The 18,602-nt window shown below is 37.8% G+C and overlaps 1 protein-coding gene across 1 annotated transcript; it reads left to right on the top strand.

Moving 5' to 3' along the window:
- Positions 1 to 15,197: 15,197 nt before the first annotated feature.
- LOC149205620 (uncharacterized) lies at positions 15,198 to 15,674 on the top strand. Its single transcript, XM_089397451.1, has one exon. The coding sequence runs from the start codon at positions 15,198 to 15,200 to the stop codon at positions 15,672 to 15,674; it is 477 nt and encodes a 158-aa protein (XP_089253577.1).
- The last annotated feature ends 2,928 nt before the right edge of the window (positions 15,675 to 18,602 follow it).

Consider the following 18,602-nt stretch of genomic DNA (forward strand, 5'->3'; position numbering starts at 1 on the left):
ACGAAATCTTTGACAAATCGGATTCTCCTGAAACGGCAGCTTTACGGTTTGCGGATGAAAGAAGGTACTTCAATTGCTGATCACCTTAATGTTTTTAATACCTTGTTGGTGCAATTAGACAGTCTAGATGTGAAATTTGATTCAGAGGATAAGGCGATAACTTTATTATGTTCATTGCCCGAATCCTGGGATCACTTTGTTACTTCCATAAGCTTTAGTACATCAGATATCCTTGAATTTGACGATGTTGTTGGAGCCTTGTTGGCTGAGGAGACAAGGAAGAGGTCGAATGCAGACACCTCTACATCAGAGGTAATGATGGCCAGAGGTCGCTCACGAGAGAGACACTCCGGGGGAAAGCATAGCGACTCTCGCTCAAAATCCAAAGGAAAGAAGCCCAAGGTGAAGTGTTGGCATTGTGGCAAGGCTGGACATCTGAAAAAGGATTGCTGGAAGCGAAAGCAGGCTGCTAAAGAAGGCTCTTCGACAGAAAAGAAGGAAGCCAACACCACAGATACAGGTTCAGTATCTGGTTCAGGTATGAGTGATGAGGTATTGTCAGTTAATATTTTAAAACATGATCAACATTGGTTGTTAGATTCCGGGGCATCTAACCACATGTGTATTCATAAAGATTGGTTTAAAACATATAAATCAGTTGATGATGGAGTCGTGTACATGGGTAATGATGTCACTTGCAGTATTGTTGGAATAGGAAGTGTACAACTACAAATGTTTGATGGTACAACCAAAATATTAACTGATGTGAGACATGTACCAGATCTAAGAAAAAATCTAATTTCATTAGGAGCACTAGATACGAATGGATATAAAACTATAATTCAAGGTGGAGTTATGAAAATTTACAAAGGCATCTTACTAGTTATGAAAGCTAAGAAAGTAGGAAATCTATTTCAGTTAGAAGGTAGAACTGAGTCAGATCATGTGTCTGTGTCTGAACATGACAGTAGTTCCATTCACTTATGGCATCAAAGATTGGGGCATATGAGTGAAAGAGGATTGAAAATTTTGGCTGACCGAAAGTTACTTCCTAATCTAAGATCTGGAAAATTGGATTTCTGTAAACATTGTCTGTTTGGTAAACAAAGTAAACAAAAGTTTAAAACAGGCAAACATACTAGTAAAGGCATACTTGATTATATCCATTCAGATGTTTGGGGTCCAGCTCCTACAGCGTCATATGGTGGTTCGTCTTATTTTGTATCATTCATTGATGACTTTTCTCGGAAAGTTTGGGTCTTCATGTTGAAAAAGAAGTCTGATGTTTTTACAGTTTTCAAGCAGTTTAGAGCATTGGTAGAAAACAGCACTGGTAGAACTATAAAATGTTTAAGAACTGACAATGGTGGTGAGTTTTCCTCCAAGGAGTTTGACAGCTATTGCAAGGATGCAGGGATCGAGAGACATAAGACCACAGTTTATACTCCTCAGCAGAATGGAGTTGCTGAACGCATGAACAGGACTCTTCTAGAGAGAGCAAGGTGTATGCTGAGTAACGCCGGGTTGCCGAAGGAGTTGTGGACGGAAGCAGTGGCAACAGCTTGTTATGTGATAAACCGATCTCCATCAACGGCAATAGACTGCAAGGTTCCGCAAGAGGTATGGACAGGACACCCTTGTGACTATTCTAAACTCAGAGTGTTTGGTTGTGATGCATATGCTCTAGTGCCTAAACATCAGCGAACTAAATTAGATCCGAAATCGAAAAGGTATGTCTTTGTTGGGTATGGTGATGGAACAAAGGGATTTAGATTGTGGGATCCTACTACCCGCAAAATCATCATCAACAGAGATGTAAGGTTTAATGAATCCTCTCTTGTACAGTTAGATGTAGATAGAAGATTGAAACAGGATGATGTATCTGATTTCCAGCATATTCAGTTTGACAGTATTTCGAATGATAGTCATAACGACCATAGTTCAGATTCTAGTCATGAACAGGTTTCAAAATCAGATTATGAATAGGGTTCAGATGGAGGACATGAACAGGTCTCAGATGGCAATCATGAAGAAATTCCTACAGTTGATAGACAGCCAATTGTGGAAGCACCAGAAACATTCTTAAGGAGGTCTACAAGGATCAAACGCCTTCCGAGAAGGTATGATGATCGTGTTACTTCAGTTGCTTTGATCGCTAATGATGATGAACCTTTGTGTTATCAGGACGCTGTAGAAGGTTCAAATAGTGACAAATGGAAAGCAGCCATGAAGGAAGAAATGATGGCCTTAGGTAAGAATGGTACGTGGGATCTGGTTGAACTTCCCAAAGGCAGGAAAACTGTGGGATGCAAGTGGGTCTTCAAGCTGAAACGGGGTGTGAATGATACGGAAGACAGGTACAAAGCGAGACTGGTTGCAAAAGGGTTTTCTCAGAAAGCTGGCATAGACTTTCATGAGATATTTTCACCAGTGGTTAAAATTGTTTCAATTAGAATTGTGTTAGCATTAGTGGCTTTGTTTGATTTGGAGTTGCAGCAGTTAGATGTTAAGACTGCATTTCTACATGGTGATTTAGATGAGGAAATATATATGGAACAACCGGAAGGGTTTGTTCAGCATCGCAATGCGAAATTTGTCTGCAGGCTCAAGAAGTCATTATATGGCCTGAAGCAGTCGCCTCGGCAATGGTATAAGAAGTTTGATTCTTTCATGTTGAGTCAGAAATATGTAAGAAGTGAATATGATCATTGTGTTTATTTTAAGCAGTTAAATAATGGCATGTTCATTATCTTAGTGTTGTATGTTGATGATATGCTTTTAGCAAGCAAAAGCATTGAAGAAATCAACAGGTTGAAGACTCAGATGGCAAGGACGTTTGATATGAAAGATCTAGGAGCGGCAAGACAGATTTTGGGCATGGAGATTTTCAGAGACAGGGGCAATGGTAAGCTGTGGCTATCACAACAGAAGTATGTTGAGAAAATACTTTTGAGGTTTGGTATGAACAATGTGAAGCCTGTGTCAGTCCCTTTAGCTTCCCATTTTAAGCTTTCTTCGAGTTTATGTCCTAATACAGATGAAGAAAAGGATTATATGTCTCGAATTCCTTATGCCAATGTAGTAGGATGTTTGATGTATGCAATGGTGTGTACGCGACCAGATATTTCTCATGCAGTTGGGGTTGTCAGCAGGTACATGGAAAATCCGGGTAAAGAGCACTGGTCAGCAGTGAAATGGGTGCTTCGATACTTGAGAGGCACAAGTAGTTATTGTATTTCTTACAATAAGAGTAGTGAATTTGTTTGCAGATATGTTGATTCCAATTTTGCAGGTGATTTGGATAAGAGAAGATCAACTTCAGGGTACGTTTTTACTCTTGCAGGTGGAGCTATAAGCTGGATGTCAAAGCTACAAAACATTGTTGCTTTGTCTACTACTGAAGCAGAATACATTGTTGCTTCTCATGCTTGCAAAGAGGCGGTTTGGTTGAAAGGTTTGCTTGGTGAGTTTGGTAGGTTACAGGATAACATCAGGTTACTTTGTGACAGTCAAAGTGCAATACATTTGGCTAAGAATCCGGCCTATCATAGTAAATCAAAGCATATTCCAATCAAGTATCATTTTGTAAGACAGGTTATCACTGAAATGGGAGTTTCTCTTGAAAAGGTGCATACAAAGGAGAACTGTGCAGACATGTTCACGAAACCAGTTTTGTTGGAGAAGCTACACTGGTGTTTGGCTTCTCTTGGCTTGCAGAAAAGATAAAATAATAATAACAGGGCATCAGGCGAATTGTTGTCAAGGTGGAGATTGTTGAGATTTTATGTTTGAGCAAAATAAGAAAAATCTCAGCTGATGACAACAATAGGGATTCAGTTCCTAGATTAGCTCCAGGTTGTTGGGAGGGAGTTAATGCCTCCTATATTTGATGTGAGGGAGTGATGAGGCTGTTAGATTCTCTATGCTATATAACAGGCAATCATTCGGATGATTTGCCAAGAGAGTGTGAGGATTTCATGATGTAATCTCCTAATTTGATTAATAAACTCCTAATGCCTATGTTTGGTGGACGTAGCCCAGATTGGTTGGGTGAACCACGTTAAAAGCTGTGTCTTATGTGCTTGTTTATTTTTCTGCTGTGTGTTTAATTGATTTGCTGTGCCTCTGAATTCCAACATTATTCTGATTGTTAAATATGCTTTTGGTTTGCAAGAGCACTTACTATCCCTTGAGCATTTTTGTGGAAGGGTGGGGATACAAGTTAATATTAGCAAAACAAAAGTAGTGATTTTCTCTAAAATAGAAAACATAACAAGCATAAGTTTTACTTTGAAGGCAACATTTTGGAAGAAGTTGCAGATTACAAATACCTCAGAATTGACTTCAACAAAAATCTAAGTTGGGGTGGTTGTAAAAATAAAAGAACTTTGGGGGGTTGGAAAGCATTTTATGTTTTTCAAAATAGGTATAGAGAGGCATAGTTATGGGACTGGAAAACACTCAAACTCTTTTTGGGCTTCTAGTGATTCTGGTGATTCTTTATGGTTGTGAATTGTCGGTCAGCAATACATCTGACATGCAGTGGAAACAAAATGAGAAAATTCAAAAGCACTTGATTACAAACAAATTCAAAATTAAAATTGCAGTTCCTTATGGTATCTTGTTAAGTGAAACAAGGGTTGCTCTTATCGAAGCAATCACTATGGTGTGAGTCATAAGGTATTTAAAAAAAAATGAGAAAATGAAAGACGGCAAATGGCCTAAGGTTGTCTTTAATGACATTGTGCAAAAGAAAAAAGACTTGGATGTAGTAAAATAACAAATGGTTTAGTAAATGGGGTATTTGTTTGAACACATGTCCCATAAACACTAAAGAGATAAAAGATTTTGTTATGGATAAGTTCCACAACTGTACTTGGGATAAGGAGCTAGGGAGAAAGAAAGAGTACTATATTGAAGTGTTTAATCTCACTCATAATCATCAACAAAAAGCGTACATAGAGGCCAATATTTCTTGGAGGACCAAAATTCTTATTGCTTAGTTAAGGACTGATTCACATCAACTTCGTTGTGAAACAGGGCGCTGAAAAAGGTCAAAAGAAGTGTGGGAGGAAATAGTATGTAGTTTTTGTTCTTCCGGAAAAGTGGAAACATAGAATGTGAGGCCTTCAAAGACAAGAGGGAAAGTTATGCAGATATTATGGCAGCTAGCTCTTGGGATAATATATTTAGCGAGGGGTTTTTCGAGAACCTAGGAACAACCTCGGAGCATTTGTTGTGAGGCTTCACGGGAAAAGGGCCGATTACATCAACTAGATGAAGAAGCAATCTGTCCCATAGGTTATCTTTAGCCTCATGGACGTTAGAATAATTTTCTTTCTTTCTTTCTTTCCAGCTAGGTACTATTGACAAATATTAACTACAATTATTGGCTCATGACCTTTTTCATCTTGTCCATTGAATATCACTTTATTCTTGTCGAATAGATAAAATGGTAACTATTGACAAATATTAACTATCATTATTGCTTCATTATCTTTTTCATCTTGTCCGTTGAATATTACTTTATTTTTTTCATCTTGTGCATTGAATATTACTTTATTCTTATCCAATAGATAAGATGGTAACGATTTATAATTGCTTAGTCTACGAGGGGACCTTTTTTCCCTGAAAACAATGGAAATTCCAACACAATTTTTGGAAAACCGGTTATAGCAATCAATCTTAAGTATTTTTCATGCCCTAAGAATTTTTTATGGGTGTTGAATCCATTTACACCATAAAAAAAATAAGATTCAAACACTCTGATGGTCAGATTTTCTCCTATGGTCAGAATTTTTGAGAAAAAATGACTAGATTCTGGCAAGAAATAACAATCCAAAAGAAATTGTCAAATCCGTTGACAACGCCATTTATAATTGTTCTAACTAATTCACCAAAAACTAATTAATACTCAAAGGGTTCAAATGGATAATAAGAATCCATAAACTATATGGAAACAAAGTACATTTCCATAATTGTTAAACCCAATGTAATGGCCAATTTTTTCATCCGAAAAATACTGAAAATTTTAGTATGATTTTGACAAAATTTAGTGAATTTTTTTGGAAATCCATATTATAACTCTCAAACTTTAAGATTTTGATAATTTTTTTATAAGGTTAAATCTATTTCCACTATTAAATAAAATTCAAACACTCCAACTACCAAAATATTTTTGAAAAAATAATAACCCAGTAAAAATAATGATCAAGTTCCAACTATGACGGCCGTCCCCTCTATAGACAACGTCAATGTAATGTTTCCCTGCTGGCTTGTCCCGTCAACCAGATTCTCAGGAAGGCCGCGATAGATGTGAGAGCCTGGAAAGGGCGTGAACTATGAGGAGCTCTTATTTCATAGTGTAAAGCCATCCTATCGTCGAGCAAAGCTTTGAGTTCTGAGCCACTGTAAACTATTTGTAAATCCATTGCGTTATGTGCATTGAGTTGATGGGGTTATGAAATGAGTTTTCTCTTGAGGTAGAGGAATTGGAGAAATTGTCTGGAAAGTTAAGTGGTAAAAATATTTCAAAAAATCTTATAGAGGTAGTGTTTGAATCTTGTTTTTGATAATGGAAATGGATTCAGCACCATCAAAAACTTCTAGAACACCTAAAATTATGAAGTTTTACAGTTTTTACTTGGATTTATAAAAATCCTTGCCAGAATTTTTTCAAAATATGGCCAAAATTTCTGTAACTTTCAGGACAAAAAAACATAATCGTTAAACTACCGCATTACGAAATTTATGGTGTAACAGATTTTAATGTGAGACTGGCAAGCTCTTGTCATTTTCATGGTGGGTCCCTCCTTGTGATAGACTTTATCTGAAGACAGAAATCTTGAATGAGAGTGCTACTGTAATTCTGCTCTTTAGGTTAATGAATGCATGTAACAGAGGGCAAGAGCTAACGGGCATACTATAGGGCATTAAATGCCCGGCTACATGCGCCCCCGTTAGCTCTTTAACACGCGCACACGCAGTGATAGATAAATAGAAAATACGTGTGCGCGTGTTAAAGAGCTAATGGGGGTGCATGTAACCCGGCATTTAATGCCCTATAATATGCCTGTTAGCTCTTGCCTGTAACAAAGCACTGCATTATTCTATAATTTAATTTTATTAAAACCTCTATAACGTGTTCAAACTCATGGGGATATCTGTTGTAGAAAGGCACTCAAAACCTTGACAGAGGCAAAATCACAAGATAAAGTTTAGTGGAGGAAGGGACACTTGTATTTTTGAAGCTCTCAATCTTGATTATGATTTAATGGAGAAACCTGTTGCAGCTTCAATTTTGATGATGATTTAATGGAGAAACGTGTAGCTAGTATTTCTGCTGTGACCGTTATTCATTTGCCCATCAGTTACCAGCTTCTCCACATGCTATCATCAATGGTTATAAGAATGTTTTAGTTATTGCAACTTATTATTCTTTCCCACAAGCTGAGAAAGTTAAGGATGCTTTGAAGGATCCATGTAAGTCTGCAGTTGATACGGTTCTAGTTGCTATGGCTAACGAAGTTGCTTCTGCTGTAGCTTTCCAAAACAAGAAGGAAACCCAAACCAGGGAAAAAGGTTTGAGGAGAATATGGGCTTTCAGTCCAGGAAGAAAACTCAAATCAGAAAAAATGTCTGATGAGGATATTGGGTTTCAGTGTTTTTTTAGATTACAGAAAATAAATTCAAATAAAGATATCAATGTGTGAACTTGAATGTTAAGAACATGTGTTTTTTCCTTAAAGTCACAATTTGGAATTAGTTAATAAAGAATAAGATATATACAACTCTATAAAATAAGCAATTAAACTGCTGCCCAAAGTGGAAGAACAATAACAACAAAAATAGAAAGGGAGGTTGTAAAATGCATAAGAAGGCATAGCGTCAAAGGGTCATGTCAACCTCGAATTAAAGGGGTCTATATCTGAGGTCATGACCGTTAATAATCACAGTAAAATGGAAATCAACAATTGATCCAAAAATTAATGATGGAAACATAGTTTTGGACTAACTCAAACTTCCTTAAAATTATGTGTCAATTTGGTATATCTCAAGTGGTTGAGGAAAAGTTGTCACCCTCCCTACCCAAGTTTAAATCTCAATTTTTGTGACATGTATGCTTTTAGTGAGCATTGCTGATGAGCTATCTATGATCTATTCATGAGTTGTTGACCTGGCCTAGTACCCTGTAGAATTTTGGGTTCCCTCAAATATATTACCTGAACAAAAATGATGTAGGCAAGTTTTTTCATCCAAAGAGTGAAAACCAAAGGAACAGAAAAAGTACAAAACTAAATAAAGGAGGAGAAAATATTTTACAGTTGTAGAAGCTATTCAAAGATGCTACAATATAGGCATATGACCAAAGGAACAGAAAAAGGACAGAATTAGAAAAAGGAGGATAAAATATTTTACTGTTGTAGAAGCTATTTCAAAAGCCGTAGTCTAATTAGACTGCTCTTTTGCCCTCAAAATTATGGAAATTCCGGCAAGATTTTGACAAAATCCGGCAGAGATTTTTATAAATCCAGGTTACAGCTGTCAAACTTCAAGGTTTTGGGTACTACAAACGTTTTTGATGGTGCTGAATCCATTCCCACCATAAAAAACATGATTCAAACACTGCGAGTGCATGATTTTTTGAAATTTGTTGGCCCAGATTCCAACCACTTTTAATCATCTTGGCAATTTCTCCACCTCAATAGACAGTTCCACTCCAAAATACTACAACATAGGTATATGTAACTATACATGCACTCACACAATACCTTTCACAGAGAAGGTGAGGAAGGCTATAATCTATTTATGAGTTGTTGACCTGGCCTTATTCACTGCAAAATCTTCGGAAGGAGAAGGCGGAGAAAACTGGGATACTTACCTGTGATCAATCAAGCATTATGTCAAGAGACACAATTGCCCTATGGCTAAAACAGGGGATTAGGAAAAGGTAGAGGCTGAAAAAAATATGCGGATTTCGTTATTAAAAAAGGTGGTGCAGGGAAACTCCAAGAAGTACGTGCTCACTTCAGTCCAAAGGCTTGGAACTTTCATCATCAAAAAATCTGGTACTGTGAAGTGATATACACATTACAAGAGATATGATGAAAAGGAAGCTAATAACCAAGTACACTGGACATGAAGATAAAATTTGATCAAGTAATATGTGGTCCTTAGCATAAGGAAATGCAGACTCCATTCGAGAAAACAAAAGGAAGCTAATAGCCAAGTACACTAGGACATGAAGACAAAATTTGATCAAGTAATATGTGGCCCTTATCATAAGGAAACGCAAACTCCATTCAAGAAAACAAAATGTGTGGACTTCATCACAAGGGAATTCAAACCCCATTCAAGAAAACAAAATAGACAGACAAAGATATAAGCAAACAGAGTTTAGATTGTTCTAAAAATATGTGCTCACGGATGTGTGATATAGTAACAAGTGATAAGGATTTCAAATTCAAAATCTCCCAAAGTGAGAAGGTGCAAGGCCCGAGTTATTTTGACAACATAAAATTGTTCTCACAATATATTTACTTAATCAAATGACTGCTGTAAGTTATCATAAACAGCATTTCCCAGAAAAGAAAGTGCAACATCCTGCGGGAGGTAATTGCATGTTCGAAAGAAAACTGTCTCAACTCCAACACTTTGAAGTCAGGAAAAAGAAAACATGATAAAATAATTCTTTCAGCTCTATTTATAAAAAGAAGACCGCCGAAAATAGATGTATAGTTAATGAATATGTAGAAAGTTGGGAAGGACCAATGCATTCAAACAAAAAAATTCCCCTGTTTCCAGAACCCATCCTACGCGGTACGTTATGTCAACGGCACCAACGAAACAAAATTGGAATGCATGCAGAGTTGGAATTTCAAAACAAACACACTTAGATTTCACGTCTTATCGGTTGTTGCTTGGAAAGAAAGAGGTTTTGAAAAAAATTTAACTATATTTGACAGACAAATCACCCTTAACAAACAAATTCCATTGTGAATACACGCATCAAGTTTCCCAAGGAGATGAAGATTTATGCCTAACAAACACCCTTAACAAACAAATTCCATCGTGAATACACCCATCAAGTTTCCCAAGGAGATGAAGATTTATGCCTAAACCAGATTTATGCCTAACAAACACCCTTAACAAACAAATTCCATCGTGAATACACCCATCAAGTTTCCCAAGGAGATGAAGATTTATGCCTAAACCTTGATTGCTAAGCCTAAAAACATTGCAAGAATATTAAATTTTGTTTCTTTTCCACCACTAGAACTTCGCCTTCTGCAAGATACATTGAAATAGCTTCAAGAAACATGGATAGGATGTAAACTTTGAAAAATCAGCAATTTCACGCATCGGATGGGAAAAAGCACCTGGAGATGGAAAACAAACTAATTTGTCTGAATGTGCAAAGCAATTAGAACATATTCTCGAATCTTATCTCCATCAGTAGGGAAAACAAACTAATTCTTCTGAATGTGCAAAGCAATTAAAACATACACAGGAATTAGAACATATGCTCATCTCGATCAGCAGGGAGTGCACGATAAAGTTGGCATAGTAGAAACCACAAGTTTGACACCGACTGCATCCATGCGATCTCTTTTTCACAACAATGTATTGTCAAGGGGGTGTGACAAACATATGATGGAAACATGGCGAAAGTGTACTTGCTATGATAGTGGCCAGCCTAGTCGTCTTGGATTCAGACATTATTCTCACACAGCTCTTATTCTGATCCGAATTATAATCAGTGCTATTTTTTTCCAAGAATCAATTTCATACTTCAGGCGTATGTTCCCCACATGGTATATGGCTGCCACAAATGCGGTTGGTTTATCTGGGGGCCTGGCTGTTTTATGGGATCCGAAATGGATCATAGCGGTGGCTTTCCGGTGTTTTGCAGGCATCCTTCTTCTTGCTCTCTTTCGTGGTTCTCCGGGGGCAGTTCATATATTAAATCTATGTTACCAGAAACGAGAAACGGGAACGAAACGAGAAATGACAACGGTACGAGAAACAGAGTTCGGAGGTTTCGCACTCAAGAAACGAGGAGAGAGAAAATGAAAATAAAAATGAAAAATGCAGACTTAGTTTCAATTTTCAATATAGTTTCAACTAAATTTCCAGCCCAAATTTTATTTAAAAACTAAATAATTTGAATACCAAACTTATGCTTAGCTTAGCAAATTGACTATTAAATATATACATGCTTATGCTTCTTAGTCAATTAAGTGTATACATTTCTATGCATTTTGGGCCTTCGGCTAATTATTGTTTCCTTAAAAAAAAACCAAATAATATATATATATATATATATATAAACAATAAATAGATTTGCAATTAAATGTGAACTTCTTGAGCCACATAATGTTTAAACTATGAATTTTAACAATATAAATGTTAAAGGAAAACAAATCAACTAAAAAAGGACAATAGTACAAAAATAATCAACTTTCCCTATACTTCGCATAGGCCTCTAGGTTATTGAATGAATACATGCATGAAATCTACAATAAAGAGTGAAAATATAGGGCTGAGAACGACCTGCAAAACAGCCAACTACAACCTGTAAAAGATTTCCCGTAAAATATATGCACTGGTTAGTATACTTCGCATAGGCCTCTAGGTTATTGAATGAATACATGCATGAAATCTACAATAAAGAGTGAAAATATAGGGCTGAGAACGACCTGCAAAACAGCCAACTATGACCTGTAAAAGATTTCCCACCTGTAAAAGATTTCCCGTAAAATATATGCACTGGTTAACTAAAACGACCGTAGAAAATGGCGTTTCCGTCTGGTCTCGTTTCTTACACGTTTTTTACCGGGAACGGTGACAACCGTCTCGTTTCTGGTAACATAGTATTAAATGTATAGGCTCCATACAAAGATCGATCTCCTTCTTGGGAACTATTTCTATCTTCGGAATTTCTAGAATTAAATTCCCTATTGATTGGTGGGGATCTTAATTGTACTCTATGCAACGATGAAATATGGGAAATGGCAAGAAAAACGACCCTGTGGGGTGCCTTATTAGTGATGCCATCATTCAACAAAACTTTGTTGATGTTCAGCCAATTAACTTTGGTCCCACATGGGACAATGGGAGAATGAATGCGGCTTTCCTTGCTAAGAGACTCGACAGATTTATCTTGCATGATAGATTGATCGACAGATTTGGTATTCCATCAATAAAGATCATTCCTTCCTTCATATCGGATCATAGGCCCATTTCCATTCATTGGAACCAAACTGGTCATAGATATGGTTATCCCTTCAAATTTAATTGCACATGGCTTGAAGATGTCCATTTCAACAAATTTATTCATGAATCATGCATCCCCCATCTCTGTCGATTCATGATATTCCCCGACCATTCTTGGACCGGTTATCTCATCTTCGGAAGGGGGTCAAAAAGTGGCAACGGGAAAAATCAATTTCCAATAGGCTGACTCTGCTGGACATTTGTAAGAAATTGGAAAAATTATCTGGGCACTTTAAAGATCTCAGTATTCCGCTGGCTATTCGCTCACAAATTTGGGAATTGGAAAAAAGAAAACAAAAAATATTATCAGAGGAACGCCTTAAAAGCCGAGCTATATGGCTCAAGGAGGGTGATAAAAATACAAAGTTTTTCCATAGATTTGCTAATAAGCGTCAGGAAGTTAATTCTATTTGGAAGATTAAGAATGAGGATGGCATTACTTTTTCGTCTCAAGCGCAGATCTCAGAAGAAGCTGTTAAACTTTTCAGACAGGCATACAGTAGGAACGTGGGCTCTGATATTGAGGACATATTTTGGGGTATAGATCCGTATCCTTCTATGTTTGATGCAAATCTGAACAGTTTCCTTTATTCTGCAGTCACAAAGGAGGAGTTATTAGCTACTATGAAATATTTTCAAAAAGATAAGTGTCCTGGCCCAGATGGGTGGTCTATTGATTTCTTCATTCATTTTTTTGACTTATTTAAAATGGATCTCTTAAATATGGTTGAGGAATCCAGGACTCATGGACTTATCAGTCATCAAATTTCCTCCACATATATAGCATTAATTCCAAAAAAGAAGGAACCCATCTCATTTATGGACTTCCGGCCCATTTCCTTGTGCAATGTTCTTTATAAGATCATCTCTAAAATTATTGTTGTTCGGCTGAGGAATATCTTATCTATTCACTTGACCCCTGAACAACATGGATTCCTAAAAGACCGCAACATTTTGGAGGCGGTGGCTCTCACACAAGAATGCCTTCATTCCATGCATTATAGAAAGACTGAGGCTGCATTATTAAAAATTGACCTTAAAAAAGCATATGATTGTGTAGACTGGGGCTTCTTAAGATGCCTCCTTATTAAGATTGATCTTGATGGCCATTGTACCAACTGGATTATGGCATGTGTGGTTGATGTTAATTTTGTTGTTCTTATAAATGGTATCCCAACTCCTTTTTTCATGGCTACTAGGGGCTTGCAGCAAGGTTGCTCCTTGTCACCTCTTCTTTTTATTCTCGTCATGGACTCTTTGAGTCTTCATATAAAAAGAGCGATTCAACAAAATAGATGCAGCCCTCTCCCTATTTGCAGAGGCATTTTCATATCCCACAGTTTTTTTGTAGACGACATCCTGTTTTCGGCTATGCTTTGCAAGGCATCATGGATATGCTTACACGGAATTTTGAGAAGGTTTCAAAAAGCTACCGGGATGTGTGTAAATGAAGGCAAATCGTCTTTTCATGTTGAGAATATTCACAGGGATCTTATTTCTTTTCTTTCTCAACTCTCCAATATTAAAGTTTATCCTATCAAGCAAGGGTTGAAATACCTTGGCTATAACCTGAAATCTGTTGGATATTTTGTCATTGATTGGTCTTGGATTTCTGATCGATTTTACAAGAAAATTGCTGGATGGGAATACAAATACCTGTCCATTGGCGGTCGTGCGATATTGACCCAGGTTGTGCTGGTTCAAATTATGGTATACTGGGCACATCTCTTCCTCATTCCTTCATCCATTATCAGCAGACTCAACAAAATGACTGCTAACTTCATTTGGGGAGGTCACAATGATCAGAAAAAATATCATTTAGCAAAGCTTGAGAAGTTGGCCTGCCCAAAAAAGATGGGGGGTTGGCTCATTTTGGACTTAAATTTGTTTTGAAAGGCACTCCTTTGTAAATCCATGTGGAAAGCTGTAATGGGGGACTCTCTTTGGAGCAATGCCATAAGATCTAAGTATATGGATAATAAAGATATTTCTTTCTGGTACAGGCTCGGTACCATTGGATCCCCACGGGGCTCTGCTATATGGAGAAGTTTCAGGAAGATAGAACGCTTCTTCCTAAAAAACCTGATTTGGAAATTTCAGTCCGGGAATAAAATAATTATAGGTTTGGATGACATTGCAGGAGGGGAAGGAAGGATCCAATTTTCTCCACAGTTGATTGGGGCTTTGCACAGTAGGGTATCTTTTTTTGGGATAAGGCAATTCGCAGATGGGAGGGTGCCATTCCTATATGGAAATCAGCTAATGACTTGGGACTTAGGGATGCATTGGCATTTCAATGGAACTTGATCATATCGACTATGTGAGATAGAGGTATCTTTCAATCTACGGATGAGGATTTCCTAATATGGAAGGGGCTTGGTGGCATATCTACTGTATATGTTAGGCACATATGCCAGCTCCTTATTCTTTCTGAATCCGAACAGATGAATCACATCTTCCCAATCACATTTTAGAAAACAAGATGCCCCCTTAAGATCATTTTATTTGCTTGGTTGGTCTTTCATAACAGGAACCTTACTTGGGAAAATCTCTAGAAGGGACATTGGTGTGGGCCGGCCATATGTCCCCTTTGTAGAGCCAACATTGAGAACAATCTTCATTTGTTCATTCTCTGTTCACAATCACAGCTGATATGGCAGCTTTTGGCAGCACATTTCGGCCTCAACAAAATCTCTTTTCCCTTTATTGTTGATGCTTTTGGATGGTGGAGCGACATGAATATTGACTGGCGACCCATTCCATTGCTAGCCATATGGGCTATTTGGAAATGGCGGAATGCAATTATTTTCAACTCAAAAATGGAAAGTCATTTTTCAGTTTTTGAATCTATCCTCCATATGCACAATGCCCTATGTCTGCCAAAACATTCCCGGTTCAGAAGTGGGAGGAAGGCTCTAACAATGGATCCTTCGGGGTTTCCGCGTGCCTTTTTTGATGGGGTGGCACAACAGGGAATTTTTGCATGCGGAGTTTATATCATCCCTTCAGATGGGCAGAAGTATGAAATATATTGGAATGGAGGGGTTGGATCAAATAATAAAGCTGAGGCTATGGCTCTTGCTGGTCTTCTATCCTTCTGTGAATTTCTCAACATACAAGAGCTGAAAATTTTCGGGGATTCTAAGATGATTATTGATCATGTTCAGTCAAAACATGTCATAAAAAATATCAACTTATTGGGATGGCTGAACAAAATTGAGACAATATGGAACCATAAGAAGGATTACTCGATTGCCCACATTGACAGGGGAAAAAACACAGTAGCGGATGCTCTATCAAAGAAAGGTTTCTCTTCTCATCACGGAGTATGGATGATGCGCATCATAGTGGACAATGAATCCTTCCAGATTCAGGAATTTCACATGCTGGGTACTTAACTCTCCTTTCTCATGGTCATCAATCTGGTATGTATCTGGACCCTACAATTTAGAATTTCCATTTTGGATGACTTTCTTCTATAATCTATATCCTGCCTTTTGTCTTATATCTACCTCATATTTTGCCTATATTGATGCTGAACATTATGACCAATCTTATGTATACCTATTGTTTCGGCATTTTTTGATCATCCCATATATATTGGCTTGAATTCCATAATTCAGCTATAACATGCGATCTCCATCTTCCTTTTCATGTACATATTCTCCTCAATATGATTTTATAACAGAAATATAGCTTTTTTTCGTGCTGAATAAAAAATTAAAAAACAAAAAAACAAAAAAAAAACACACACACTGAAATTTGTACTATAGAGCCAAATATCAGTACATATTCCATCAAATCTTATGCATAAAGCATCCACTAGATATGTCTTTTAGTCCAAAAAATCACCTATAATCCAAAATATATCCCAGATGCAGATACGAGGAATATATGAAGTAATTCTAAGATATTTAAACATCCATATTTAAACCAAGCCATGAGAAAAAATGGATTTATCCATGAAATAAGCAAAAACAAAAACTGACATGAAAACAAAAAAACAATAATACTAAAGAGTTCATCATCCAATTTAACCATATCAGGGAAAAGGGAGAAAGCCTGAGTCCACTGTAGTGCCTCCCACTAGAATCTCAATATGCACCCCATCTTGCTGAGCGTGTATGCCCATTTTGGAAATCTTGCTTGCGTTGTGTTTGTACTCCCTACCAATGTGCTGAATGGAAATGTGCTTGAAAGTCCTCGAAAGGAGCATAATTTGCCTGAGCCAGCGTTGTAGATGTGGATGTCGAATGCACGTGATGCCATGAACATGGTTGATTATAGACTGTGAATCCCCATATATGTGGATGGAGGGAATGCTCAAGAAAAAAGCAAACCAAAGAAGACCCCACAATGCCATGGCCTCTGCTTTCATATTTGTTCCACTGCCCCCCCCCCCCCCCCAATGTACCCAATATTTTTGTTCTAATGGGAGTACGATCCAGAAACCACATTCGCCTCTGCCCCCTTGTGAGGCCTCGTCAAAAAATCCAGCCGGGTAGTCAATCCTGGGACCAGCAACCGGAAGAGAAGACCGATTAGGCCTAGGTGAAGTAGACAGAATTGGAGAAGTCCATCCCATAATCCAGTTAACCACCGGTGCCAAGTCCATCTTCGATCCTTCAAAAATAATATGATTCTGACATCTCCAGATTTCCCAGAAGAAAGCGAGGGGTATAACACGCCAATGGGACGGTTTATGACTCCACCAAGACAAACAAGATGAGATAGAGTCGAAAGGTGCCAAAGGGAATTTTAACCAGCCTGATAGCTCCAACCAAATCTGCTATGAAATCAGGTATTTAAGGAATAAATGAAGATTATCTTCTGCTTCCTCCCTACGCAAAACACATATACTAGGTCCCTGCCAATTCCTCTTCTAGAAATTGTCCCAAGTTAAATTTTTGTTTTTCCAAACAAGCCAGACAAAAAGTATGATTTTGATGGGAATCATAATTTTCCAGAACTTTATGAACCAACTTACTTGATTTGTATTGTGATAGCAATTACATATGGCTTTGTAGGTGTCAGACACCGATATATCCCCTCAGTTCATCTCCCCATTCCATCCCATATGGTGTCCATCCTCCCCACTACATATATTGGACAGGGGCATGTCTCTTCTGATTTGTTCCCATTCCAAAGCTTTAGTACCCCTAAGGCCCATCTCCCCTGCCTCCTTCCAGATTGGGATATTACCATTCCAAGTTTTAATGGCTTAGATCCAAAAAAAAGTATCCTGAGTTATTTATACAATGAATGAGTCTATCTAAAATGTGATATTCCGGTCTCACTCCCAATATGTGATATGAACCAATGAGAATCTCATTGCCCAGTCCAAAAGACCAGCAAGTCCCTCACAGGAACCAGTGTTTTATTTTGTTCAAGCTGAGCCAAATGGCCAATCCCATTTGAACGCCAACTAGCTCCCTGTGCATCCAGTATGAAAATTTTTTACCCTAGATATATTTTGATCTAATAATATCTGCCCATATATCATTTCTGAAAATGCTACGCCATAGTGTTTTGATCAACAGAGCCCATCCGAACCACCAAAAATCCACACTGCCCCATCCCCCCATGCATTTAGGAAAAGTGATAGAATCCAGTCTAGTTAAATGATATTTTTTCCCAACCCCCGATCCAGACCATATGAAGTTAGCCATGATCCTGTGTAATTTCTTGATGATAGTGTATGGCAGAAAATAAAGATGCACCCAGTAAACCGCCAACTGGGTGATGATAGACTGAGTGAGAGTGATGCGACCACCCAAAGATAGACACTTACGCTCCCACCCGGTGATCTTGCTGTAGAAATGATCCACCAACCACATCTAATCATTAACCTTGTAATTGTTGGGTTTGATATGAAAACCAAGATATTTCATTCCCTCCTCAATTAGCTTTGATTCCACTCCAAATAAGGATTTAATGTATACAACGTCCTTGTCACCCTGGCCATAAATAAACACAGATTTATGTTGATTCATTTGAAGTCATGTAGCATTCCCAAACTTGAAGAATATATGGTAAAGCGAGAGCCACGCGAACCTTGTGGTCATGCCCATGATGAGAACATTGTCAACGAAAAAACTGTGTGAGATCTTGATGCCCCTCCCCAGATTGAGGGCCAAAAATTCTCTCATCCCAACAGTCTATTTAATGTGCATGCTGAGACCATCCATGGCCAAGATAAATAATAGGGGAGATAGAGACCATCCTTGTCTTAAACCTCGGCCCACCCCAAAATACTGAATTGGATAACCATTTATGATAACAACGAATCTTACATTGGAAACACAGGCCATGATCCATTATGTGTT

The sequence above is a fragment of the Pinus tabuliformis genome, chromosome 1_2, assembly GCF_031772625.1.
Source record: "Pinus tabuliformis cultivar Carrire ecotype Pingquan chromosome 1_2, CPIR1, whole genome shotgun sequence".
NCBI classification, from domain to species: Eukaryota; Viridiplantae; Streptophyta; class Pinopsida; order Pinales; family Pinaceae; genus Pinus; species Pinus tabuliformis.